General features: G+C 55.1%; 10 protein-coding genes across 10 annotated transcripts; 2 read left to right on the top strand and 8 right to left on the bottom strand.

Annotated features, from left to right (window-relative positions):
• Window positions 1–160: 160 nt before the first annotated feature.
• M409DRAFT_68292 (uncharacterized protein) lies at window positions 161–1,228 on the bottom strand (the record flags this gene model as incomplete). Its single annotated transcript, XM_033817769.1, has 2 exons — window positions 161–1,124; window positions 1,179–1,228. 2 exons carry the CDS (start codon window positions 1,226–1,228, stop codon window positions 161–163), a joined length of 1,014 nt encoding a protein of 337 aa, XP_033664583.1.
• Window positions 1,229–1,848: 620 nt separating this feature from the next.
• M409DRAFT_68291 (uncharacterized protein) lies at window positions 1,849–4,683 on the top strand (the record flags this gene model as incomplete). Its single annotated transcript, XM_033817768.1, has 1 exon — window positions 1,849–4,683. The coding sequence occupies one exon, from the start codon at window positions 1,849–1,851 to the stop codon at window positions 4,681–4,683; it is 2,835 nt and encodes a 944-aa protein (XP_033664582.1).
• A 1,193-nt stretch (window positions 4,684–5,876) lies between these two features.
• M409DRAFT_57191 (uncharacterized protein) lies at window positions 5,877–7,691 on the bottom strand (the record flags this gene model as incomplete). The annotated part of the gene is made up of 1 exon (XM_033813551.1): window positions 5,877–7,691. One exon carries the CDS (start codon window positions 7,689–7,691, stop codon window positions 5,877–5,879), a length of 1,815 nt encoding a protein of 604 aa, XP_033664581.1.
• Window positions 7,692–8,098: 407 nt separating this feature from the next.
• On the bottom strand, window positions 8,099–9,284 carry M409DRAFT_57190 (uncharacterized protein; the record flags this gene model as incomplete). Its single annotated transcript, XM_033813550.1, has 2 exons — window positions 8,099–9,029; window positions 9,106–9,284. The coding sequence occupies 2 exons, from the start codon at window positions 9,282–9,284 to the stop codon at window positions 8,099–8,101; spliced, it is 1,110 nt and encodes a 369-aa protein (XP_033664580.1).
• A 493-nt stretch (window positions 9,285–9,777) lies between these two features.
• Window positions 9,778–10,788, bottom strand: M409DRAFT_68290 (uncharacterized protein; the record flags this gene model as incomplete). Its single annotated transcript, XM_033817767.1, has 1 exon — window positions 9,778–10,788. The coding sequence occupies one exon, from the start codon at window positions 10,786–10,788 to the stop codon at window positions 9,778–9,780; it is 1,011 nt and encodes a 336-aa protein (XP_033664579.1).
• Window positions 10,789–11,232: 444 nt separating this feature from the next.
• M409DRAFT_68289 (glycosyltransferase family 2 protein) lies at window positions 11,233–14,081 on the bottom strand (the record flags this gene model as incomplete). Its single annotated transcript, XM_033817766.1, has 3 exons — window positions 11,233–12,194; window positions 12,246–13,959; window positions 14,016–14,081. The coding sequence occupies 3 exons, from the start codon at window positions 14,079–14,081 to the stop codon at window positions 11,233–11,235; spliced, it is 2,742 nt and encodes a 913-aa protein (XP_033664578.1).
• Window positions 14,082–15,644: 1,563 nt separating this feature from the next.
• On the top strand, window positions 15,645–16,481 carry M409DRAFT_57187 (uncharacterized protein; the record flags this gene model as incomplete). The annotated part of the gene is made up of 1 exon (XM_033813549.1): window positions 15,645–16,481. One exon carries the CDS (start codon window positions 15,645–15,647, stop codon window positions 16,479–16,481), a length of 837 nt encoding a protein of 278 aa, XP_033664577.1.
• A 124-nt stretch (window positions 16,482–16,605) lies between these two features.
• M409DRAFT_25874 (uncharacterized protein) lies at window positions 16,606–18,659 on the bottom strand (the record flags this gene model as incomplete). Its single annotated transcript, XM_033807866.1, has 3 exons — window positions 16,606–16,808; window positions 16,862–17,716; window positions 17,792–18,659. The coding sequence occupies 3 exons, from the start codon at window positions 18,657–18,659 to the stop codon at window positions 16,606–16,608; spliced, it is 1,926 nt and encodes a 641-aa protein (XP_033664576.1).
• A 1,864-nt stretch (window positions 18,660–20,523) lies between these two features.
• Window positions 20,524–21,936, bottom strand: M409DRAFT_68286 (uncharacterized protein; the record flags this gene model as incomplete). The annotated part of the gene is made up of 1 exon (XM_033817765.1): window positions 20,524–21,936. One exon carries the CDS (start codon window positions 21,934–21,936, stop codon window positions 20,524–20,526), a length of 1,413 nt encoding a protein of 470 aa, XP_033664575.1.
• Window positions 21,937–22,694: 758 nt separating this feature from the next.
• On the bottom strand, window positions 22,695–26,759 carry M409DRAFT_25872 (uncharacterized protein; the record flags this gene model as incomplete). The annotated part of the gene is made up of 2 exons (XM_033807865.1): window positions 22,695–26,428; window positions 26,483–26,759. 2 exons carry the CDS (start codon window positions 26,757–26,759, stop codon window positions 22,695–22,697), a joined length of 4,011 nt encoding a protein of 1,336 aa, XP_033664574.1.
• Between the last annotated feature and the right edge of the window lie 86 nt (window positions 26,760–26,845).

Genomic DNA, 26,845 nt, shown 5'->3' with positions numbered 1-26,845 from the left:
GGCATTCGCATTCGCAGACTCATCAAAGTAATGGCAGCGCACTGCATTCATTTGCCTTCCTGGTAGTTATAGTCTTGCTAAAACCGCCTTTTGCGACGCCCAAACGCCTTGCTATGCCGTACCCACCCAACCATCTAGCGTCATTGCTCATGCAAACATCTCACATCCGCTCCCGCTCCCGCTCAACTTCGAATTTGAAGTCAAAGTACGGTGGATCGAAGTGATGTACACGAACGTAACCGTCCTCACCACCACTGCAGTAGCACTTGCCGGTAGGATCAACAGCCACGTAGTTGAGCGGGCCGAAATGACCTCGTACTCTGCCGACTTCCTCCTCGAAGATCTTCTGGTAGAAACGGGCCTCGAACTTTCCTTGTCTTGCTGAGGTGGTGGTGACGTCCATGGCGGCTTGACCACCGCCAAGAATCACGTAGTTGGTGGGCTCAGGGGTGATGGCGGCGCTGTTGAGAGGAGTGTCGGTGACGTAGGTCTTGAGAACATCGAGTGAGGTAGCGTCCATCAGCTTTGCGGACTTGTCCTTTGATGCAGTAATGAAGTATGTCCGGTCGGAACTCCACTGAAGGTCGGTGACGAGGCTGCCCTCCTCGTGAGGGTATGTGTGCTTCAGCTCCTCGCCCGTCTTCGCATCGTACTGGGTGACACTGCCGTCCTCGTGGCCGGAGATGATATACTTGGTGAGGTATGAAAAGCCAGCCACGGTGACCTTCGGGATGTCGTCGACCACAATGCGCAGGCTATGCTCATTTGGCTGCTGGCCCTCTGGATCCTGGTTGATGTCGTATACGATGATTGTGCTCAGCTGCCCGGCACGCTTCTCCGTCACACCCAGCAACTGTTTCCCATCTTCTGAAAATTCCACCCGCTTGATGGCGGTGCCGAACTCCCACGTCTTCAGCAGCTTGCCCGTCTTGACCTCCCATAATCTGATTGTGTTGTCGGCTCCTCCGCTTGCCAGAAGGGTGGTGGTTGGGTCTACGTCGACCGTCCAGAGCGCACCCTGATGCGCCTTGTATGCGCCGAATCGCTCGCCGTTGGCGCTGTACCATGCGCAGATGACATGGTCCTTACTGACGGAGAAGATGAGGTCGCCTTCTTTCGAGAATCTGTGGAAGCCGTCAGCGGATGAATTCGTCAGTCTCGCGCGCGTATATACTCACTTGACTTGAGTCAGGGCTCGCTCGTGCCCTTGGAGCAGGATAGGTCTCATGTTGGCGGTGTTTGTTGGTGGAAGAGAGCAGGCGACGTCGAGCACCAATTTGCACCCGCCGCCGCCGCCAAGATTTCGTCGACTGACTCGAAGCGGCGCACCAGCCACAGAGCGGGACACATGTGGCTGGTGACAGACCACGTGATCGCGAGCAAGGATTTGTTCAGTCTTCTCCGTGAAATTACGAGGTCAATAAACCTTTCTAGCCGTAAATCGTTCGTCGTGGTGTCGTTAGACCCTGTGTTTGTCGTACGTTTCGTTGACTCAACTCCCTCTCTTCCGGCGCAGCTTCAACAGTCTGCGCGTTGTTGACATAGACGGCGAACTGGCGCATTGTGGTTGCGGGCGGCGAAATTTGTTTGGCAGCTCAGGTTACACTCGTTCGACTTTCCTCCAGCACCATGCGGCGTCCTCAGCAGTGTCATCTTGCAGCGATCGGCCGTCTGCGGGGCATATCTCCTATCAACCATCCGAAATTTGTTCGTCCGACAACTCTCGCTCCTCGCTGTCCGCGTGCTCTCCTACACCCTTCATTCCTGGCACCCCATTGGACCGGAGGGGCATCACAGCTACTTAATGCCCACTCGGCCACCCGCTCCTTCACCACCACTGCTCCCAAAATGACCGCCACCAAGATCGATGGCACCGCCGTGGCCAAGAGCTACCGCGAGAGGATAGCTCGCGAGATCGCTGAGAAGCAGGCCAAGAACCCTCGCTACAAGCCCAGTCTGGTCATCATCCAGGTCGGAGACCGTACCGACAGCTCGACCTATGTTCGCATGAAGCTGAAGGCCTGCGAAGAGGCCAACATCGACTGCAAGCTCGAGAAGTATGACGAGTCCATCTCCCAGTACGAGCTCCTCGAGCAGATCGAAAAGTTCAACAATGACTCCAACGTCCACGGCATGCTGGTCCAGCTTCCTCTACCCAAGCAGATCAACGAGTACGAGATCACGTCTGCCGTGGCCGACGAGAAAGATGTTGACGGATTTGGTGCCATCAACATTGGTGAGCTGGCCAAGAAGGGAGGCAAGCCTTTATTTGTCCCATGCACACCCAAGGGTGTCATGGTGCTTTTGAAAGAGAGCGGCGTTGAGCTCAAGGGAAAGAATGCCGTTGTTCTGGGCAGATCGGACATCGTTGGTGCTCCTGTCAGCTACTTGCTGCGTAACGCGGACGCCACGGTGACTGTGTGTCACTCGAAGACCGAGAACTTGAAAGAGGTTGTGAAACAAGGAGACATTGTCATTGCAGCCATTGGCAAGCCTGGCTTCGTCAAGGGCGACTGGTTGAAGCCAGGTGCTGTTGTCATCGATGTCGGCACGAACCCAATCCCTGATGACACCAAGAAGTCTGGCCAGAGACTTGTTGGAGACGTCGACTACGAGTCTGCTGTGGAAGTCGCCAGCCAAATTACACCAGTACCTGGTGGCGTAGGACCAATGACAGTGGCCATGCTTCTGTCGAACGTAACGGAAGCTGCAGACGCCTACTTCGATCGCCAGAAAGCGAGACACATTACACCTCTCACTCTCAAGCTCCAGAAGCCTGTTCCTTCTGACATTGCGGTTTCACGTGCGCAGCACCCAAAGCTGATCAACAAGGTCGCTCACGAAGTCGGTATTGCACCTTACGAGCTTGAGCCGTACGGTGCCTACAAGGCTAAAGTCTCGCTGGATGTATTGAAGCGTCTCGAGCACCGCAAGAATGGTCGTTATATTCTCGTTGCCGGCATCACGCCTACACCTCTTGGCGAGGGCAAGAGCACGACCACTATTGGTCTCACCCAAGCTCTCGCTGGCCAGCTCAACCGCATTGCATTCGCCAATGTCCGTCAACCTTCCCAGGGCCCTACCTTTGGCATCAAGGGTGGAGCCGCAGGTGGTGGATACAGTCAGGTCATTCCCATGGACGAGTTCAACTTGCACTTGACTGGTGACATTCACGCCATCACTGCTGCAAACAACCTCTTGGCTGCAGCTATCGACACCAGAATGTACCACGAAGCGACGCAGAAGGATGGCCCACTCTACCGACGTCTCATTCCAGAGAAGAAGGGCAAGCGAGAGTTTCCTACTGTCTTGCTCAAGCGTCTAAAGAAGCTCGGAATCAACAAGGCCGACCCAAATGAGCTCACCGACGAAGAGATCACCAAATTCGCGAGACTTGACATCGACCCTGAGACCATCACCTGGCGTCGCGTGCTCGATGTCAATGACCGACATCTTCGTGGCATCACTGTTGGTCAGGCACCCACTGAGAACAAAGTCGAGCCCAGACAGACCGGCTTCGACATTTCAGTGGCTTCAGAGTGTATGGCCGTGCTCGCACTTGCAACCGATCTCGCTGATTTGAGGGACCGTCTCGGCCGCATGGTTGTAGCTTCTTCAAGAGCAGGTGACCCAGTCACAGCCGATGATCTCGGCTGCGGCGGTGCCCTTGCTGTTTTGATGAAGGACGCCGTGAAGCCGAACTTGATGCAAACGCTCGAAGGTACTCCTGTCTTCGTCCACGCTGGACCATTCGCAAACATCAGCATTGGTAACAGCTCGATCATTGCTGATCGCGTTGCGCTGAAGTTGGCGGGTACTGAGCCTGAGGAAGAAGCGGAGCGAAACGAGAAGGTCGGCTTCGTCGTCACTGAGGCCGGTTTCGATTTCACCATGGGTGGCGAGCGCTTCATGAACATCAAGTGCCGCAACTCTGGTCTTGTACCTGATGTCGCTGTCATCGTTGCCACTGTCCGTGCGCTCAAGGTCCATGGTGGTGGCCCAGAGATAAAGCCAGGCGAACAACTGAACGAGGTCTACCGCACTGAAAACATCGACATCCTCCGCAAGGGTTGCGTCAACCTCGCGAAGCACATTCAGAATGCCAAGTCTTATGGCGTCAAGGTCGTTGTTGCCATCAACAAGTTTGAGACTGACACTGACGCCGAGCACCAAGTGGTTCGCGAGGAGGCTTTGAAGGCTGGTGCTGAAGATGCCATCACCGCCAACCACTGGGCAGAGGGCGGTGTCGGTGCTCTAGACCTCGCCAAGGGTGTTATCGCCGCCTCTGAGAAGTCCGAGCCCGAGAAGTTCCAGCTGCTCTATGACGTCGAAGGCTCTGTGCAAGACCGGATTGAGGCCATCGCCAAGAAGATGTACGGTGCCGCATCTGTCTCGTTCTCAGAGATTGCGCAGAAGAAGGTCGACACCTACACCCAGCAAGGCTTCAGCAACCTACCAATCTGTGTCGCCAAGACGCAGTACTCTCTTTCCCACGACCCAGCATTGAAGGGTGCACCAACTGGCTTCGATATCCCGATCAGAGATGTCCGCATGGCTGCTGGAGCTGGCTACCTGTACGCTCTGGCCGCAGACATCCAGACCATCCCCGGTCTTCCCACCGCCCCAGGCTACCTGAACGTCGAGATCGACGGCGAGACCGGCGAAATCGACGGCCTGTTCTAAAGGCCACCCAAACACCACTGGCGTCCTCACCTTTCTAGGATTTGAATTGTGTTTTTTATATGATACCACGCAGCTGTTTCACCACGGCGGGCATAATTTGCATCACCGAACGGCGCAACCTTTTTGAACGATCGTAATGGAAAAAGGAAAAACGAAACGACCGGGTTTGATTGTCACTCAACGTGATTTTGAGCGCGGCGTTGGGGTGATGTGATGGGTTTTTTAGATACAAAAGGAATGAACGATGATACCTATTACCGTGTGGACTTCTTCCTCTCTCTCCTCGTCATCCCCTTCCAGCAATCCAGCCGGCCAGATGTCTTCATCGATGTCTCCATCCAGCCAGCCCCCTTGTCCAAGCCTTCTTTCCGCTTCCACGCTCGACGACGGCTGCCTGCAGCAACTCACCGACAAACGTTTCACCCAGATATAGCGTTTATAAGAGAGTGTCTCTCAGGGAACGTAGCTACACCAATGAAACCAAGAAGTCATACGCGGGCCCTTCGTGGCCCATCCGTCTCCTCCGAGAGGAGATACTTCCCTTGTTTTTTTTTTCCAGCGCTTTCGCGTGTCGTTCAGGAAACAGGAGAGTTCGATTTGTTTGATGACTCTTTCGTTCAGCGACTGATCTTTAAGCTCGTCTATAATTTCACCCTTCTCCTGTTTTTGTCTGCTCTGTGAGGAGTATGGAGAGGGGTTTCGTCTGATATCGCTGTGGCTTCTGGCAAAGGAGGGTATGGGTCTTGTCGGTACAGATGTGGGCTTTGCGGATGGGAGAGCCTTTGCTCGGATTGCACAATCACTTGTTGCTATTCACCCTTGTTTCTCCAAGTCTCTCGACTCCTGAAAAATGGAGAGACGTGTGTTCTCGCTCGTCGCTTACGTTTGCTTTTAGGCAAGGCGGATTCTTGCAATGAGTGACGAAAGTGGCATGGGATGTTCGAGACTCGATCCGGAAGGCTCTACATGTTCGCTTTCTGTGCTTGCTTGTTGATTCGAATAGTGTGGCTTACATGTAACTGTTACATCAAGCCTACAGTTGACCCCTGAATTTTCACCACAAAACGTGAAAGGATTGACGAAGAGAGAGAGCAACAAGTCGTGTATACATACATAGTTACCAAGGAAAGACACGCAAATCCTCGTACCGAGATGCCCCCCTCTCCCAGCAACAACTTAATCAAAAGAAGAACTCAACCAACGTACGACAGAGGAAACCTCTCCCGCATTTCCTCCTCCTGGAACCTGTCCAGCAACTGCTTATACTCCCTGATCTCCTGGAACACGCACGAAATCAGTTCGTACATCTCCGTCGTTGCGCCCATGATCGCCCGCAGGCTGCTGCTTGGCCGGTGGGGGTCTTTGGAGGGGCTTTTGACGGGCGAGGCGGAGTTGCCTCTGCCTGTGGTGCCGGCGGTTGTAGCGATAGATGCGGTGGTGGGCGCGTAGGCTGGACCGCTCTTGAGGGGTGATGTGAGTCTTTGTTTGTCTTTTGGGCTGGGGACCGCGGTGGTGGGTCTGTTGATGGGCGTGAATCTACGGGGGGAACTGTAGGCTGGCGAGGTGGCTCTGCCCTTGCCCTTGGAGCTTGTGCTTGTAACCGCGGTTGGGGCATACGCAGGAGGGCTCTTGGTCGGGGACGCAGCTTTCCCCTTTCCTTCGGAGGCTTGGATTGAACCGGCAAGCGTGCCGAAGAGGTTGGATCCAGAGTTGTAGTTGATGGGGGAGGTCAACCTCTGCTTTCCCTTGGAAGCTTGAATGGGAGCGGTAGGGTCGTAATATGGTGCGAGTTGAGAAAACCCACTGATAGGCGTATCGAGGTCCGCGGCATAGCCCTCCGGCGTACGAGGGACGAGTCCCGGGCGAGCTGGGAAGAAAGGAGCTGGAGGAGCATTCGCATGGGCAGTCACGCTGCGGTAACTTTGCTTGATCGACTCCGCTGGGGTCCCTCTCCGCTGGAAAGGTTGGCTTTCAATCTTGGCCTTGCCCTTGCCCTTCTTGTTCTTGTTCTTCTTGCCCTTCTTCTTGGTCTCCGATACACCAGAGGACAAATCGACGCGGACGTTGACAACAGGCGCCGGGTTGCGACGCGGCGCGTTGCGTTCATCCTCAGGGGCAAAAGTGTCTTGCTCCCCGGTCAAGTAGACATGGAAAGGATGCTTCGACTTGTCGAGAGCAGCGATCTGCCACACGATATTCCAGAAGAGCTTATCGTTGTCCTGGATGGCCTTCTTGTATTTCCACTCGAGAGCATTGATACTCGTGCCTTGGGAACCGATGAATTTCGCAATCTCAAAGCGAGTTGGGAAGTAGCGCTCCGACGCAAGAGTTAATCTCTGCGTGGGAGCGACTGGGCCCCTGTTGCTAGTAGACCCGTAGATCTTCGCAAGAGCCTTTTCACGTGCCGTAAGAGCCTTCTCACGTGCATTCTCACGCGCCGTTTCACGTTCCTTCTTAGAAACCTCGAGAAACTTCATGCCAATGCGCGCGCCAGCAGCTCGAGACTTGGGGCTGCTCACAGCAGGAGCATCGTTTCTCAAGTATACCAAGCGGGGATGTTTGTCACGGTCGATATAGGCGATTCTGCCCAGGGCCACAAAGAAATCATGCGCACGTTCCCCACCGGTGAGGTGTCCCTTGAATTGGCTGAGCAGACCCCCGACTGTTGTGCCGTTGGGTCCGATGACTCTGCGGAACTCGAGGTCTGTTGGAGGACGACCTGGATATTGTTTAGAGAGCGCATCGGGGTCATCGAATGCGCTTGCCTGATTGGAGTACTTGGTAAATGGGACTCTTGGTGACTTAGGACTCGGGACAGGCGTGGCTGGCTTCTTGGTCGTCTTCGTAATCTTGCTGGCGGTCTTCTGCTTGGTGGCGGCCGCTTCTGTAGTCTTGCTCTTGTTCGCCGGCGTGGTCTTCTTAGTCGCAGCAGGGGCGGTCGACGCACTCGCCATCTCCCGGGCAAGTGATGATCGTCTCCCAGCCGCTGCTCTCGTCGTTGGTGCCATGCTGAGATTGTCTTGAATGCGGATGAATGTTAGCTTCTGAAGCTGAGCATTGCTCGAGGGAAAGCAGCGAAGAAGAGGTTGGGCAGACAAAGATGGTGCTGGCTTTGTACAGCGACACGACATCGCGATGACGCCGGATATGGCAATGTGCTCGACATTCTTTGTTTCTTTGAAGGAGTGGCCGGAAATGGAGAGAGACTTGCCATATGCAAGGAAGGAGCAGTCGCAGGGAAGGAGTAGGCACATGTGTCAACAAACGTAGCAATTTGCACAAGCCTAGCTGTACGTACAGAGTAGTTGGACCAACAAGCAATGAGCAGCAACTTCATCCTCCAACTCAGCCGTCAACCCTTCGCGGTTGTTCCTCGAAGCCTCAATAACTGGCCTGATCCCATCAACACAATCGCCTATTTCGCCTTCCTGCCCCGTGTGGTGCGCTTCTTAGTTGGCTCCTCTTCTGGCGAGGACAGTCCTGGACTCTTTCGCGTCGCCTTGCTGGACGTGGAGGCCTTCGCCGGGGCTGTCTTCGCTCTCTTCGCAGGTGGCTCAACCGCTACCGATTCGCCGCTTGTTGGCAGATCTTCTGAGGCAGCGCGTTTGGTACCAGTGACCTTGGCAGTCTTTGCTTTTGGAGGAGCTTGCTCGAGAGTGGCGCTCGACTTCTTGGTGGGAGTTGTCTTCTTCTTCTTCTGAACACCGGGCTTGGGCGAGCTTCTGGTTCGCTTTGACGGTGGTGCAATTTCCTCTTCATCATCGTCTTGATCAGCGGCTCTCTTCTTGCCGCGAGCAGGCTTCTCCTCAGACGCTTTGACCGTCTTGGAAGATTCAGCTTTCTTCGTGTCGTTGGCAGGTTTCTTCGCCTCCGTCTTGGTAGCTGGTTTCTTCGCAGCAGCCTGCGACGATCCCTTTCTCGTGGTCTTTCCCTCCACGGTAGGGAGAGCAGACGTGCCATCTTTCTTGAGATTCGCCTCTTTGGTAGCCTTGGATATGCCTGCCGAGGTAGTCGTCTCGGGTGCTGGCTTCTTCTTTCTGGCTGCAGCTTTGCCGGTGTCTTCGTCTTCGTCATCGGTAGTTGGGATTCTGGCAGGCCTGCGCCTAGCACCACCACCTCGTGGTAGACGTTTCTTCGGGTCCTTTCCATCGTCATCAACCTCATTGCCATCAGCCGCTCCTACGGTGGGCTTCCTGGCCTTGGCCTTTGACTTCTTTGGTGGTGGCTCTTCTTCACTCTCTTCAGACTCCTCATCGTCATCATCGTCATCTTCTTGTTCAGCCATGATGGCATCAACCTCTCGCTGAGCTGCATCAGCCGCAGTAGGATTGGCCAACGCAGAGGGACTAAGAGGGAAGAGCAGAAGGTCAGCGGATGCCCCTGACATGAAATGGTGTACCATCTGCATTTGCATGTACGTACTACATCCGCTTGGTCTCCCACGAAAACCGGTCGATGAACTGCTGAAGATGCGCCGCCTGGCTATGTTCCTTCATGGAGTTGATGGTTTGCTGAAACTGATCATAGTAGAGTCTCGTGGCCCTGATCTGGTCACTGGTTCCGAATCTGGTGATTTGCGTCTTTGCAGTCTTTGGAGCCATTGTTGCTCGCTTGATCGTTTTCGAGTTCTCGTATCGTTTGATGTGAAATGTAACTTGATCGTCTTCGATTTCTTTCGTGTCGTCTGTTGTTGTATGAGTTGAAAGAGAATGGAAGTCTGTCAGGTCTGAAGGTAGACGTAGGGAATGAGAACGATTCTTCGGTGACCCGACAATAGCAAGGGAGTCGACAATAGTTGGGGTTCATTGTGACCGAGCGCTGCCGGAAACATTTTTATTGCCCACAATAGCGAAGCCCATTGTTGAATGGGCCTATTGTTCAATGGGATCCACCCGCATCCACCACCGCCCACGTGACGGCTGGCAGAATTGTTGTGCGCGATTGGACGTGGGAGAAGTGGTCGTCAGTCGTGCGTGCATTGGGAACGATTCCGATGTTCGGCGGCTTGTACAGTATCGTCGGTTGGACGTGAGGCTCGCTCTTCAATCGGCACATGGGTATCATCAGTCATTCCGGTATCTCCATCGCTCGACCTCATCCCCCAAGCACCATATCCACAATACTCCTGCCTCTCTCCCCACCCAAATACTGCACTTCGCCCTCAATCTCATCCAGCTCCAAACTAGCCTCATACGCCCTCCTCAAATTATCCTCTTCAACCTTCACGCTCCCCTCAGCCAGAACCCGTATACAGCCCGCCAATCTCGCAATCTCCCTCCTCGTTTCCGTCGAGATCTCGTCATTCTGGCTCGAGTACATAGACTGGCTCGCCGTCTCTTCCAATCGATTCAACCCAACCTCTTCCCTCTTCTCTTCCACGTGCTTTGCGATCCAGATGTATCCATTGACGCCCAGAATCACGTCTACCTCCCCACCTCTTGCTGTTTGAAGTGTAAAAATCTGTCTCTTCGAGCGAACGACACCTGCGCCGCCGCCCACGCCGGAGACGGCCATGAAGTATCCGTTGCGCAGCTTGCCATATTTGAGAGAGCGGGTGTGGAGGGAGGCGCTACCATCTTGGAAGAGAGATTGGACCTCCGCAACGAGCAGCTCGCCTTCGCCGAAGAAGGAGCGGATGTTGAGTTCGTCGACGCTGGTTCTTCTCCGAAGAGCTCCTCCCGGCAGGTTGATGCTGCTGAGAAGCAGATTGGCCAGCAAAGGCGCAGCGACGTCCACCTTCCACCGCCGACTCTGGACCTCCACAATGCGACCGATGACGAGGTCACCGATCTCGGGTGTGTATCGCGCTCGGAGGGGAACTACGCTGAGGAGTTTGTTCGTCTTTTGTAAAGTACCTGCCAAGGTCGATCGGATCGCTGAACTTGCGTCGTCGGATGCTGCGAATGTGCCGTGACCGCGCATCCATTGCGGGTCGTCTGTTACGATCTGGCCTGGTGTTATGACTTGTGTCGTTCTGCGGTGACCAGAAGGTAGGTCATCTATCTCCATTTCGTCTTCGTCTTCGCCGTATGTGTCGAGGTCTGCATCGCGGATGCTTCTGCGTGGGGCCTCTGCCGGCGCCGGCGGTAGGATTGTTATGGCCATCCTGTTGCTCTGTTGAAACGGGGTTTTAGTGGAGAGGAAACATAGAACTGATCTTCGAAGTTCTAAATTGAGGTGCAGTCAAAGCTCCACGAAAATTGCCCGCTGCCACGTGACAGTTTGACGTTCACATGCCGCAGTTATTCCAAACCCGTTCGTGAGAAGCTGTCGTAGGGAGATGTATCAAGCCGTACAAATCACTTTCGTATTCTAATACACTACAGGATCAACATGTGCCAACGTCTCTGCCGCGGCATAGCAGTAAACAGTCTTGCTAGCTCGTCGTTTGATGATTCGAATGAGAACTCCTTCAGAACGCCCTTCCAATAATCCCCCATCCATCCAATCCCGCGATGCATGAAAATCGCAAAAGGTATCGTTGGTTCGAGAGAGTAACACACACATGTTTCTTTTTTAGGATTCGTTTCGAACAATTGGGCAGACCCGCTACCGCTTCGCGCAGCATGAGAGCAATCCGCTCTTGAACAAAAAGTACACGCATCCGATGAAGCGGATGAAGGACAGAGCAGCAGTTGCCCAAAGCAAAGCTCTGAAGAAGTTGGCAGTCCTGTCCGTGGCACCTGTAGAGAAACCGAACTTGTCGAAGCTGTCCGATGTAATGGCAACTGCGAGAAGAGCGTTCGAAAAGATCCAGAAAGTGACGAGGCGAGTACGGAAAGACTTGTACGAATCCTCGAGTGTCTTCTTGGTGTCTTCCTTGGGAGCAACATACGGAGTGAGGGCGCGCTTCACGGTTTGCTCGAACTGGCTGTCGATGTCCGCCTGTGGCAGGTCGACTTCCTCAATAACAGTAGCTTTACCGTCAGCGCCCTTCTGAGTCGTCGCAGAGGGCAGTGCATCGGCCTTGTCGGAACCCTTGGTACCCCAAGAAACATCGTGCCAGTTACTGAATGCATAGACCATGAGGATGTTGATGTAGCTGGTCATCATCAGGATGTACTGGCCGAATGAGGTGAACATGTGCCACGGGTCCAGGTAAAGGAAGGAAGCAACGAAGTAGAGACCGAAGGTGGCCGCGAGCGCGATGACGACGATACCAGGCCCAGTGGAGGAGAAGAAGGATTTGACGAAGTCTCCAGCGCTGTCGGTATCAAAGCCGTCGCCACTCGTGAAGGCGTGGACAACCAGGTAGAAGGAGTCGACGATGATGTAGAACTGGATGATGGCGTAGACCGTGAACGACACAATGTAAGACCACTTGCTACCCTTTGGCCGGTTACCCAGAGCGAGGATGAATTGCAGCAGGAGGAAGGCCAGGTAGATGTATTTCACGATGGTGTTGAGGACGGGGGTGACGGTGTTGCCGAATGGGAAAGCGCGCTGATTGTTGCTTGAGCCTGGGGTTCCGACAAGGTCGATGATGACACTCGTGGTGAGGTAGTAAGAAGCTGTGTCATGTTAGTCACCGTTGTACATCCAACAGCAGCTCCTTCACTTACCCAAAGAGAACCAGGAGAGTGTCACAGTCGCGATGTTGTAGATGAGTTGAACGTGGAAGAAGAACATGCGCAGCAAGTTGTGTCCAGAACGGTACATGCGGCCGAAGTGCATGAGCGAGTAGAGAGTAGCAGCGAAGGATCCGTTCAGCCATCGTCGACGCTGGCCGATGAATTCTGGGGCACCTTCTGGCACATCGGTCTCACCCTTGGATGACTTCACGTAGGAGAGATGCCATTTGCTTCCAGCTTTGGCGACCAATTCGAAACACAGGATACGATCTTCGGCCAAGAACATGTTCTTCTTGAAGATGTTCATCCCCTCGATACCCTTAGGACCGAGCTGTTTCGAAAGTGTGTGGTCACCGTGGAAGTACTGCTCCAGGGGTCGACCCATGATGGCACGGAATCTGTAGGCGGAGAAGGCACCTGGAAGCACGGACACGTAGCCGAAAGACGACTCCAGCGGCTTATCCAGGATATTGGAGATCTTGTACTCGAAGTTTTGGATGGCGACCAGAGGATTGAGTAGGTTCTTCCAGCCTTTGCCAAGCAGTGCGTGAATCTCACCACAAGCACCTCCGAGGTCTTTGTCGTTGTAGAAGGCCTCCCAAAGAGCGAGTAGAGCCTTGTGGCCTGGCTTGGTACCGGCGTCGAGCAGGATGCAGACCTCCGGGTTGAGGATGCGACCAAAAGCAGTGAAGAGCCATCTGTGAGAATTGATCTTCTTGCTGTTCTTCTGCTTCAGACAGAACATCATCTGCACTGGCGGGAGAGTGGATGGGCCATCGTCCAATGGCCGAATGAGCTGCTGGTTGGCCGTGACCGACAGCTGTGTGGTGTACTCAAAGATATGTGCGACCGTCTCCTTTCCGTCAATGTCCCTCTTCATGATACCGTCCTGGTAGATACCGATGGTGGCCAGCACATCGAGCGTACCCTTGTCGCAAGGGTCGATTCCATCGAAGACCATGCACACAACGATCTTCTGCCACGCAGGGCCTCCCTTGTTCCAGAATTCCGATTTCTTGATGTTGACGATGTCGCGGATGTTCTGCATCACGCCATGCAGCGTACGTGCCGTCAGCGTCTTATCCTCATTGTAGTAGGTGACGGCGATCAGCAGCTCAGTATGTCTGTTGTACATGGCTGGTCTGAGGTTGTAGCCGTTCTTCAGCGTGAAGTCGTTGGGGTCGCACGTGGCTGCGGTATACCGCAAGTGTGTGAACTCCTCACTACCGCTCTCCAAGTCATTTCTGTACTTGGCCTGTACGGCATTCTGGATGGCTGATGGTACTGGATAGTCTGCGCTCAGGACTGCACCCTGGACAAGCTTGACCTTACGCGTGGCATTTCGCTTCAGGCCCCCGGCAGCACCTGCGCCGCCGGGTTGTTGTCGCTGTCTCCATGCCTCAGTGCTGCCAGTCTCGCTTCTCGAGTAAGGGCTGGGGACACGGTCAGGTCCGCCGTAGCCTGGGTCTTCCAGAGTCACGCCGCTGTACTCTTGGTAGCCATTGTATGCTGGAGCTGGGTGTCCTCCAGCGCCCACGTAAGACTCTTCCAAGCTGTATGCCTTTGGGTCGTGGCCACCTGGAGTGCCAGCGCGGCTTGTGGGCTCGTCGAAGGGGCCCTGGAAAGGACCGGTGGGGTTGGAATGCAACAGGGAGCGCTCCTGCTCGTCGTCGCTGTCGTGGTGTGGGGGCTGATGATAGGATTGCTGCTGACAGTCAGTAGAAGCTCGAGAAATCAGATCAGGTGACGGTCGGAGCGTACATGTTCGTGAGGCAAGTCATGCAGGCGCTGGCCGTCGTTGTAGCCACTGCCTCCTTGGTAGGCCATTGCGAGAGAAGGTGCTGCTAGTGTGCCAAAACGACCGTGGGTGTTTCAAGTAGTACGACGGTGGGCGCCTCGATGGCGGCGCTGTGGTGAAGGGTGACGGCAAACAAAGAAAGAAATGGCGTGCTGCTCGCGGAAAAATGGGGCCTCTTGGTCACAAGAGGCGGTGGTGATGGAGGAGAGAAGAGGTCGGCGGTGTTGCGTAAAGATCAGGTTGGCGTCGCGGAGGTGTCTTGGCCGGTTAGCAGGTGATGATCCAAGACCCTGAGAGCTGGTCGCCGCCGGTTATTGGTCCGCAGGCCCCTTTTGCGTGTTTCACGAGGACGGAGAAGGACGCCAGTAATTGCCAGCTCACCAGCCACGGTACCAGCGATGGGTGTGCGGTGAGGTGTTGATGCAAGATAATGGACGAGCTGCTGGACACAGGGGATGTCTTTTGCTTTCTACAATCTTTTCGCGCCAGCTGCATGAGGGCCACGCTCACTACGCTAGCGCTTTGCGTTGCTCGCACGCGTACTGCGCATCTTTATTTAGAAGGCTTACAAGCACACTCGCCTGCACTGCACTGCCACATGCACCTCTCCTCTCACCCTACAAAACTGCGACCAGCCGGTGTGTTGAGCAAAGTGTCCACGCCACGCCCGATGCAACGCTTACGGCAGTCTGCAGCTCTCAAATAAGCCTTGACAACAACCCAGTTCGCGACCTCTCGCTCTTCAACAAAGTAGATGTTCCTGCAGCGAAACCCATCTGCGTCTAGATCCTGCGCTCCAACTTCCCCGGAACGTTGGCCAAAGTGCCGGCAAACGTCTGCGAAAGCTTCGAGGAGTTGTGGCCGCTATAAAGCCGTATGGAAAGAATCATGTTTTTCGTAATGATGGAATACAAATGAAATGTTTGCCACGGCGGCGACTTCTCGTGTTCAGAGTTGTACTGCAGTTTGATCTGCAACTTGTGGGAGGCCAAACGCTGCTAATTGAACACCAGCAACACCGGCCTCGCCGCCGGACCCTGCCCCAAATCTTGAATACGGATGGACATCGATGCACTTATCCGAGGTCTGCACACCTTTCAACGTGAGTCGTGAGCATTTTCAAGTTTTTGCTGCTTGCACTATGCCATTGGTTGCATTGCTTGAGACCGGCAATGCTCAACAGGTTTCGAGAAAGAAAGATTTCGAGTCACGTGAAAAGCGGGGCATGCCAAGGTCTTACGGTAGGTGCGGACAACGATACCGAGTCCGGCAGCAGCGTCAACCGACTACCCTCGTCACGGGTAGCCTCTAAGCAAAACGTTCTTCTCAACGACAGGCATTTGCACCACCCCGATCAGGATTCCGAGACCACACTGATGCGTCTGACTGGAGTTTTGTCGAGGAGATTGATTCCACAAGAGCTGGACGAATCCTTCAGCAGCTGCCAGCTGCAGTCATCAGCAGGCAGAACTCGACCAGCCTCATAGTTGCTTACAACACAAGGGACATGCCATTTGGGCGCCTGAATTGAGTTCGTGGCGCCGACAACATTACCACATCCTCACCGCACAGCAAGCTGTTGAATTTCCGCCATGACCGAAGTGACGGGCTTTGTCCAAAGCAACGACATCTCCAAATACTCCGAGCTGGTCCTCGTCTGCTGCCATGCGACCTACATGGGCGACGGCGCCAACACCAGCGAAGACCAGTGGATCCTCCAGCCCTTCCAAAGAGGCGACCCTATGCTAAACAAACCCTCCGAACACGATACCTTCATCCAACATATCCTCGCGGCTGCGCATATCGTCCACAACGATCCCCGTGCGCTGCTAGTATTCTCGGGCGGAAGGACGACGCCTGCGCCTCGCACAGAGGCTGAAGGCTATGCCACGATCCTGAAGCACATCGTCAACAACAATGCCATGCTCTATCCCGCCGGCGTGCGCTTCGCGACGGAGACGTACGCGACAGATTCCTACCAGAACCTGATCTTCTCCATCATCCGCTTCCGGCAACTTACAGGCGTGTATCCGAGGAACATCACAGTTATCACGCACGCCTTTAAAGAACGGCGATTCCTCGAACTGCACGCCCCAGCGATCAAGTGGCCTCACCACAGGATTCGTGTGCAAGGGATCAATCCTCCATTCACGTTGGACGAGCTGAACTTCACGCAGAAAGGCGAACATGAGCGGGCTTACCGATTCTTCGCCGAGGATCCTTATGGTGTCAGGACGCCTTTGCTGCAGAAGCGAAAGGAGAGGAATTGGAATGTCGACAAGGCGCATGTCTTTCTGGGCTGGAAGTTGGAGTCTCCTGTGATGGGGCTATTGGAATGGCAAGGTGGAATGAGTGGATGGGAGACATTTCCAAGACGATTGCCCTGGGAAGATGAGACGACTGCCTGGATGTATGCGCCGAAGACTTGAAACTGGAGATCGATTCACCATATCGCGAGGGAAGAAGTCCTTCGGATGGAAGCACGAAAATCGACGCCAAACACTGGAAGCTTTCTGCTAAGAGCACATTACATTATCCATCTGGTCTATTTGTCTAATAGTCTCTTTTGAAGAGGATCTCGCCGCCGTTGGTATCATCATACCCAGCGACGCTCGGCTTCACAATCCCAGCCTTGACGAGGTCCTGCACCAAACCAAAGATCATGCCGTCACAGCCACTGGCCGCCATAATGTCGACAGTCACTGGAAGGACTTCATTGTGCAGCGTGATGTTGCTGAAATACTGGGCGGAGCCAACTACGGCACATGTCAGTCGAGAACATCTAGACGAGGGACGGGGAGCGACTTACGAGGCACAACAAAATCCGGACCGCCCCAGAAAGGGCTCACTCTGCTGATGCTGAAGCCGTATGGGACGCCAGGTTCTCCATTGTACTGGTTGCGGTAGCTGACGCTGGCTTGAGATCCGACGTAGAAAAGCAGCGAGTCACTGCAAGTCGCGTTTTCCGCAACAAGCACGTTGCTCGACCACCAATCCTTGAACACGGTCCTGTTGGCGTTCGCAATATCGACAGTGTTGTTAGGGTACGAATCTCCAAATGCCCAACGAATCAGCGGCGCCGGGTCAACGAACGGACGTCGACCATCATGCGCCGCGGCATAGTCCTCGTAGAACGGCTCTCGAACAAGACGCGTCTGCTCCTGCGCGATCAAGATCGGATACGTGATGTTCAGCAAATCATCAACAGAGACATTCGTCCCATTCGGACGAGACGAATTCCAAGCCTCCTCGATATCAAAAGACTCGACCTCAGCTCCCAAGAACGAGCTAACCCTCCTCACGAAATCAACAAAAAGCTGATCCCCAGGCTCGGTCACATTCGTCGGCAAGTCGTAATTGTAGATCTTCTTGGGGTATTTGCGCGAGATGGTGATGTTCTTGCCGTACAGAGCCTTGGCGGCTTCCATCCAGAGGACCGGGTCTTTTGTCAAGAAGCCGCTCGTGTCGAGTTCGGGGGCGAGCGGCATGGTGTTTTCGAGCGTTACGAGGCCGTGGGTTGGTCGGTTGCCGTAGATGCCTTGGACTTCGGATGGACCGCGGATCGAGCCTCCAGTGTCGGAGCCTAGGGTGAGGTCTAGCCATGAGTAGCTGGCCGTTCCTGCGCCTGGACCGGAGGAGGACGAGCTTGGGTCTTGGTAACCATCTAGAGGCGAAGCACGGGAAGTCAGCGAATGTCTCAGATACGAGATGGGCTACCTCCTCCCTTTCACGAACGTACCTCCTCGTGGATTGAATGGCGAATGGTAATCCACCCAATCAGCCGTGGCAGACTCCCCATTAGCAAACTGCGAAGTCTTCATCTTGCCCACAATAACCGCTCCCGCCTCAATCAAGCGCTTAACAGGCGTAGCATGCTCCTCCGCCGCAGGATACAGATGATACCAGGCCCTATTCCCATTACTCGTCTTGACCCCCGCCACATCATAGATATCCTTAATCCCCAACCTCACGCCCGCCAAAGGCTTCTCGGCCGTCTTGGTGAAATACAACCTGCTAGGCACGGCTACCGCGAGGGATTGGCCGGGGACGCCGGCTGGGAGGACACTGTATGTCCCATCGCCGTTGGCGAGGAGAGGCTCCGTGAATGCGCCTGCGAAATCGCTGTACAGTCTCCACGCCTCATATACGGCTCCTGTCGACGAGAGGAAATATGGCCCCGGCGGGATGGCGCTGCTGTTGTCCACCTGTTTGTGCACGACTGCGGCGGTGCCGTTGGGGGCGTTGTTGTAACTCGAGGCTTTCCATTCGTTTCCGCGCGGTTTGAAGCCGATATACTGGACGTATATCGTTTCGAGGAAGCCTTCGGAGAAGACGTCGTCGGTGGCTTTGTAGGAGGCGATGGTGGTGCTGAGATCGCTGCCGCTGTAGGAGGAGCCGTTGGCTGTGATGACTGTGAGGCGCGTTAAGGTGTTGGTTTTCGAGAGAGTGCTGTGGAAGTTGTCGTGGTGGAGAGTCGTGATGGGACTCGCGGGGAGGTAGTATGGGATGCCGTCGAGTTCGACGGTTTGGCCTGTTCGCGAGACTGTTGAAGCGAGGGAGTGCTGGAGGAGCGCTGCAGCGGCGAGGGGGGAGGATGAAAGACGCATCTTTTGACGAAGAAAGCTCTCAAGGGTAGAGAGGAACAGGTTCTCGAAGCAAGGAGATGCAACAATATCAACGAACTCTCGCCCACATCTCACTCACCTCAAAAGCAACAAGCAGGCCCGACAAGCGTCCCACCCGGCTCTTCTTATAAATCCTCCCAAGATATAGAAACAAACAAACGCGCAATCCACCTACCCAGAAACACACCGTATCGATAACGCCAACCAGCACCGCCATCCCAAAAAAACCCCTCGACTGTCCAAGTTCCCACTCACCAGCCTAATCGGTGCAGGCTTCCTTCCTGCACAAGCACATCCGTTCCTGGCCTAAACCAAAACCGACGCAAGAAGTAGATAAGACGTCGCACCAACCCACCAAAGACCAACGAGATCGGATCGCCGCGCCGTACACGTGCATGCATGGCCGCCGCGTGGTAATCGAGTGCATAACGATATCAAGCGCTGTGTGTGTCTCATCGAGCATGCGAGAGGTGTGGCTATCGCTCGAGCCGGCACGCCGGGCTGCCTATCTCAGCCGCAGGCAGATAGATAGGCATAAGACGGACGGGGTGGGGTTTCGGTCGAGGGCGGAGTTGGCTGTACGGGCGTCCTGTCTGGGGTTTCTGAACGAGAGGCTTAGGGTCGTCGTGCAAGGAAGGAATGTATTAAACAGCTTCTTCTTGCTATTGTTCTTGAAGTAAGGGATGACTTCGATGGCGTTTTCGATCCGGCCGGGAAGGCTCTCGTGTAGGGAAGGGGGTTGCGACGAGTGAGATTGTGGAGGTTTGAGTGTCTCATGGCGTCTGCCTTCGTGCAGAGACAGATTCGTATGGAATGGGAAGGTGTGGTGTGGTGTCTCGGAGCGTAGGCCGCCGTGTGGTTGCAGTGCCGGGCAAGACGATCGGGTCCTGCCCGATTTCTTCACCCTTTCTGTTTCCGCGTATACTCCTTGCGGGTGTACTTCTCTTCGACATCTCACAGCCTTGCTTTCCTTGTACCTCCTAGCTCTTCCGCACCTCCATCCATATCTGCTCCGCCCCGCGGACCCGAAACGCAGTCCATTCTCACCTCAATCCACGCTCCAGAGACTCAAACGTTCCACGATATCGCAACGCAATCAGTATCGCAATGTCAGGTATGAGCAGGTCGACAAGGTGAGGTCTCTTTAAAGTTGAGGAAGATGCTGGCTCTTATATTATTATTAACCGATCCATCTCACTCATACCTCTTCGAGGTCTTGTTGCGAGGGGAGTTAGGGAGGGCCAGAAATGCTCGAGGAGCTGACAGAGGTCGAGGTTTGGAGTTTGCCATCCGGAGTTGCCGTGATAATTTTTCTTTCAACATCACTCTGTGGAATGGCAATTACTCTCGGTGATGTTGGGATGGGAGGATGCGGAGTTGATAAGCTCGAGTATATGTCATTAGCGAGCCTCGAAGATTCGTTGGAGAGCCTGCTCTGCCGGACAGTCTCAAGTAGAGACTTCAAGAACTCACTTTAGTGCATCCCAGCAATCATCAAGATCCCGGTAGTTGTTCAAATCAACAGCACAAAACGGCTTCTTTGGAAAGGCAAGAAGAAATATTCTCTTCGACAGTGACTATCTCAAACATTCAAGAAACCAGGATCTCATCTCCATCCCACTCCACGCTCCTCGAAAGAGCCGGAGGCAAAAGCACCATCAAACTCCATCCCATAGTCTCACTGTCCGCGATTTGCTAGACACGTAGAAAGTGCGAACTCCAGAAACACCGGCATTGAGCTCGTGACTCGTATCGAAGTGACGAGCCAGCTCGCAAAAACATCTTTCCTTTGCTAATACAAGCATCCACAATTCCAACCTTCTCCCTTCCCCTCGGCGTCTCATGTTCAGTGGGTAGCATGAGCGTCGCTGAACGGACTCGCGTCCCTCTTCGCGCCAGAAGCTTCATGATCAGGGTCCTGGCTTGCTCTCTTCGCAGCCTCTTCGATCACGGCACTGAGGCCGCCGGGACCTCGCGAGCCTCGTCGAGGCCTCTCGTTGCGGACGCTGGCTGCCATGGAAGCGTACGGGTTCGGTCTCGATGATCCTGATGGCGAGCCTGCAGCTTGCAGTTCCGATGCGTCGAAGAAGGGGCTTTCGAGAGGTTGGATGAGAGGTGCGGGGTCTGCTGCTCGTGAAGTCGCGTTCATCAGGCTCCTCCTTGCTCGGGCGTGCTCGTCCTCGTCGTCGGATTCTGTGGCGGTCTCGACGAGCGGTGATGGAACGGCTGGCGCGTGCTTCACTTGCGACGTGTTGCTCGAGTCGCTGGCTTGCCGAGCAATCGGGAACCTGCCCTTGCCCTTGCCGACAGTGACTTGCGTAGCTTTAGCGAACCCTCCATTCCCAACGGCCGGCGAAGCAGAAGGTGAGTTGTTCTGTTCAGGCACCATGACCTTTACCGTGCTCGGCGAGCTACTGGATGGGGGTGATTCCGAAGACGGAGATGAAGCCTGGGAAGTCTTGACCGACACCATCCGAGGGGCCGCGCGAACGACTCTCGTTGCAGGCATGGGTACGTCCGTCGCGTCGTCTCGGTACACATCAGACATCATTGATGATCTTGCCAGTGATGGGGTGATCGATTGACGAGTATATTGCGTATCGCGGTTGTTGCCAGATCGGATCGAAGAGCTGTCCGTGTACGTGCTATCCCTCAAATCGCCAGGCCTGAAGAACAAAGCATCGCCTTCATTGCTAAGCGGGCTCTTCGGTGTCGAGTTCGCATACGCAGCAGGAATCGGCGGCACCGGCGCAGTCGCTAGCAAACTGTTATGCCCAGATCCATTCCGATTCGTAACACCCGGAATATACGCAATCTGGATGATATTGCTCGCCCGGCTGAGGATGCTATTCGCGATAGATCCCCTCGTCCGCGTGGATGCCGCATCCGAGCGCATGGCATTGAACTGTGTGGTCCGCTTCTGCTGGGAAATGTCATCCTCCTCCCACTCCTCCGCCTCCAGCTCTTGCTGCTCTCTCCTCTTCTTGATCCAGAACCTCCACAAGAAGAACATGACAATCGCCATGAACGCCACTCCTCCAATCACTCCTCCCGCTATCGCCCCGACATTTGTTTTCTTTGAAGCGGGTGCTGGGCTGGGATTCGCAATGCAAGTCATATGTGCGCAGGCATTGCAGTCCTGCGGTACGAGGGAGCAGATTTGGCCGCTGGGGCAGTCTGGGCATGTTGGTGTCTCTGTCGGACACTTGACGCATCTCTTGAAGATTGTCCGGAGGTTGCGCTCGACTTCGTAGGACATGGTGCCACGCTTGGTGGAGGCCATGGCGGAGCGCGCTGCCTCGCCTCTGGCTTTTCGTCTCTTTGGGGGTCCTTTTCAGCCGTATCCTGCACGGAAGTGATGCCCTCGTTGGCGGCCTCGACTCTCCAGCGTGTCGTTCTCGTGGTGTGTAAAGTACAGTGTCGAAAGCCGCGCGTTCTGAAATATACGGGTGACCTCGCGCGGTGTGACACTCAATCCAGAAATCTCTCCAAGTCAGTGGTCCAGTAAGTAAAAAAGTAACGAGCGACAGTGAAGTAGTTGGTATGGAAGTCGTGGGTTGGTGGTGGTTGGTGAGAGAGATGTGCTCGTCCCTCTGTACCTGCGCCGGCTGGCGGAGGGAGACGTTGGGCTCATCGGCAGCTCATTGGCCAGCATCATCCTGGTCCCTTTGACGCGGAATGCCGAGCACGTGGACGCTTTGTCCAAGGAGATGAATCCAATTCGATTTTTCCGACTTCACTCTTTCAACTTCAGTGTCGACTTAGATCTAGCCCCATTCGCCTTCGCATGTGGTGTCAATCCGGCTACGATGCTACGACGAGCAAGCATGAGCAGTGATACCTACGACGAGTTGAGCATCAAGAATCGGGAAAGTAAGAGCATCCATATCCATCTACATCCCATTCGCTATGCTACCCCTCCAAATGCAAATGCTGATCATCCAAGTCGTCAAGTAAATACAACACAAGAATTTCCGAAAAACCCGTCCCTAGTAAAACACTCTCCCACCTCATCAATCAAAATCCCTTCAACAACGACCCAAAAAACGATTTGGGCCGCGACTCCGGCTGCGTAGAAGACCTCTTGCTGCTCCTCCTCTCGCCCTTGTCACGATGGCTGTCCCTCCTTCTGCCTTCAGACGGTCGCTCCGCTTCCGATCGATGATGTCGTCTCCTACGATGATGCGAGGAACTCCCTTCTTCTCGACTGCCGCCGTGGGCGCTGGAAGATGGTCCGGCTTCGGGTTCCTCTTCGCGGACCGGACGTTCTTCTCTGATGGCCCTGCTCTCTCGGCTCGATGGCTTGGAGCTGCTGTAGTTGCTCGCTCGCACGCTGTTGGATTTGATCGAGTCTCCCAGCGAGAAGCCGAGTACCTTGGGGATGGAAGAAGATGACTTGCTGTCTCGTCTGGACGACGGACGCTCTTCCCGGCGGCGTCTTCGTTTCTCAGCCTCCTTTCGAGCAACAGCCTCTGCTTCTTCCTTCGCCAATCGAGTGGCCTCCTCTGCTGCAGCCTTCCTTGCTGCTCGCCGAGCTTCGTGGCGAATTCGTCGTAACTCCGCTTCTTCGGCCAGGAGTCGTTCTTCCTCCGCGATTCGAGCCCGTTCGGCCGCTTTGCGTTCCTCACTTCTCTTGTGACGTCTCGCAAGCTCGTCTGCGGTCAACGAAACACGTGCCGGTTTGTGCCCTCGCTCGCGAGCGCGAATCTCGTCCTTCTCGCGGGAACTCCTCTTGGCAGACCGCGACTTGTCAGAAGACTTCTTCGAATCACCCGAGCTACGCTTCTTGTGCGACCTCTCCCAATGGCCTTTGCTCCCGCTGCCTTTGCTGAGGTGTGGAGATGGTGGTGGTTCTGGGATAGCGTCTGGTTCTTCGCCTGCACCGAGAGACACCTCCTCAGTTATGGCCTTCTCTGCTTCCTCTATAGCCTCTGCAGGTGCTTCCGGGGCTACTTCCGGGGCTGCTTCAGGGACTGCTGCTGGCTCCTCCACGAGATCTGGCACCGGTGCTGGAGCGTCAGTAACGGCTTCGGGTTCTTCCACCGCAGGCGCCGTTTCTTCCACGGGCTCGGCGGCTGGCGGCTCCCCTGCAGCAGGTTCGTCACCTGCGTCGGCTACAGCCTCCTCAACAACTTCTTTTGTCTCTTCAACAGGCTGAGCTTCGGCGACTGCAGGCTCTGGCGCTGACTCCGCTGATTCGGGAGCTGCCTCGACCGGTTCAGGAGCAGCCTCCTCGATGACCGCCTCTTCCTTCGCTGGCTCAGGTTCTGCAGGGGCATCTGGCGCGGCGTCTTTGGAAGGGCCTTCATCTACTGCTTTCTCAGCTTCTTCGGCATCTGCAACAGCTGGTTCCGTTGCTGGTGCCTCCTTTGCAGCTTCAGGCTCAGCTTCGCCGTCCTTCGAACTATCTTCACCTCCTGGAGCAGATGAATCTTCTGGTTCATTTGGAGCTGCCGTCTCTTCGATTGCGGCCTCTGTGGCTTCAGCAACAGCAGCTTCAGCTTCCGCAGGCGACGGTTCCTCTGCAGGCGTTTCAGCCTCGTCGCTAGCCGCCTCGAGCGAGGCCTCAGCTTTGGTTTCTGCAGCCTCGGGAGCACTTTTCGGCTCTTCTGGTTTCGACCCTTCTTCGATCACTTCACTGACGGCGTCCGGGATGGCGGCTTGGCTGATGGAGTCTTCTGGGGTCAGCTCGTCCTCATCCGCGTCAGCCGCGTCGAGATCAGCAGATTCATCTTCGGGAGGGATGTCGTCTTCGATGGGCGCCCACGCTTCACCAACCTCCTCTGTTGGCTCTTTGGACTGTCCATCAATCTCCGTAGGTGCATCGCCTGTGGCCTCCTTGGCCTCTTCAGCTTCGCCTTCCTCTCCGTCCCGATCAGGTTCGTCCGCCGGCAAGTCTTCCAACACCACTTCTTCGATATCCTTCACATCTTCCATTTCAACAGCACTATCCGGCGCCTCCGAAACGCCATCGTCATCGAATTCCCCATCATCAAGCTCATCATGTCCTCCCACCTCTTCAACGTGCTCCTCCTTCATATCCTCCTCAACGTCACGTGACTCCTCGCCAGCAACAGCAGGCTCTACATCCACGACGGCCTTCTCAGCGCTCTCAGGGGCAGGAACAGCTTCAGAAAGAGCTTCACCATCAGGGGCAGCCGCATCGCTAATATCTCCCTCAGCACCTGCACCATTGAGTTCGACCGGGGCATCGGCCACCGAATCGGCGAGGACCGGCTGCGCGTCTGCTGACGGATCGTGTTGGCTCGCTGCATCCGCATCTGCATCCACGTTGACAGGTGGTTCTGCCGCTGCGAGCGCTGCGTCATCTTGCTTTGTGGTGTCTTCTGTTGTCGCTTCGGGCTGCTCTTCTGGTGTGTCGACTGCTGGTGGTGGTGGTGGAGGGAGGTCTAGTACGAGTTCTGGTGGGAGATCCAGTCCTGGAGGCGGCGGCGGCGGTAAGTCACTGAAGTCGATCCCAAGACCGGCTGGGATGATTGGCATTGGAGGCATTTCGCTTTCTTTGGGTTTGCTCTTTGAAGACTTCTTTTTCTTCTCGTCCTTGGACTTGGATTTGGGTGCTTCCTCGATAGGCGCTGGTGGCTCTTCGACAACGACCACGGGTGCTGGCTCTTCTCGAGTTCGAGAACTCTCCTTGGAAGATTTCTTCGAACTCCTCTTTTTCTTCTTTGGCTTTTCTTCCACAGCGGGCTCATCTTCAGCAGGTGGTGGCTCTTCGTTGATGACTTCGACGGCAAGTGGCTCGGCTGGGGGCTCTTCTGATGGGACATCAGCAGGCTCTATAGACTGGTCTTCCACAGCTTCAGTTGCTGGTTTATCCTTGGCCTCCGGAGCATCTGGAACACTCTCCGCTGAGACTTCAGGCTCACCGGCAACGATCTCAGGCGTCGCTTCTTCCACTGGCCCAGCTTCTGGTTCAGCAGGTGCTGGAGCAGATTCGTCCACCACTACAGCCTCAGGTGCTGCAGGCTCTTCAATAGGCTGCAGTGGAGGCGCGTCGAGAGCAGCGGCAATCTCCGGCGGTAAGTCTCCCTCATCGATCGGAATGAACGTCTTCTTCTTCTTTGTCTTCGTGCCTTTCGCACTCTTCTTCTTCCGATGCGTTGGCTTGGGCTCTGGAGTGCCAGGCGCGAACTGCACGATTTTGGGACTCTTCTCGCCTGCTTCCGGAGGGATCTCGACTTCTATCACATTCTCGGCGTTGTCTGATGGTGGTTCAGGGGCTGATGGAGGGATGTCGAGGAAGGCGTCTTCGGCGAGCGGCAGTGGCGGTGGTGCATCGTGAGCGACATCTACTATGGGTTCGTCATCCAGTGGGCCTTCGATCACTTCGACAATGTCTTCGTCGTGTGGTTCTGCTTGCGGAGGCTCAGGTGCTGGAGGTGGTGGCACTGGCTCTTCTGCCGCAGGTTCATCTGACTTAGGTAGACTTTTCTCTGGCTCCGCTGCCGGTTCAGCTGCTCCATCAGCCTGTTCTGGTTCAGCTTCAGGTGCTTTTTGTTCGCTCGCTGCTTCGGGCGATGCATCAGCTGGAGGAGTTTCGTCGACCGGGGCCGCTTCAGGGGCTGAATCTGCTTCAGGCGGTGCTTCCTCTTTGACTGGAGATTCTGCCGATGGCGCCGGAGCTTCTGATTCAACATCAGGGGCAGAAGGTGCTGCTTCCTCTACCACAGGCGCTGGCTCTGCCTCAGGGGGGGCATCCCCAGATTCAAGAGGTGAGTCCACTGGAGCTAGTCAAATCATCAGCCAACATCAAAAACAACAAATTGCCATCATCCACCTACCCTCTCCCTTCGCCTCCACCCCTCCCACATCTCCCCCATCATGCTCATCCTCCCCCGAGTCCTCATCATCCGTCGGCTCAGGCGGCGGTGGCGGTCTCGCAATCCGGACCTTATACGTCGGCGCAAAAGCCCTCGAAACACTCTCCGGCGAAACAGAAGCCGGCTTCGGTCCTCCTCGAAAGGGATGCACGCTCAACTTGGGGTCTTTCCAGGTGGCGACTTTCAATTCCTTGAAGCCGTATCGGCTTTTGATCTGGTCGAGGTGGCTGACGGACATGGTGGTGGGTGAGTCCCTTCGGGCTCAATGGGTTGGTCTTTTGCAGAGAGTGGTATGGGTTTTCCGGTCAGGGTGTTAGTAATGTT

The sequence above is a fragment of the Zasmidium cellare genome, assembly GCF_010093935.1.
Source record: "Zasmidium cellare ATCC 36951 unplaced genomic scaffold M409scaffold_29, whole genome shotgun sequence".
Lineage (NCBI taxonomy): Eukaryota > Fungi > Ascomycota > Dothideomycetes > Mycosphaerellales > Mycosphaerellaceae > Zasmidium > Zasmidium cellare.
Note: the sequence above shows the minus strand (reverse complement) of the source record. Positions and strands in the feature narration are given on the sequence as shown.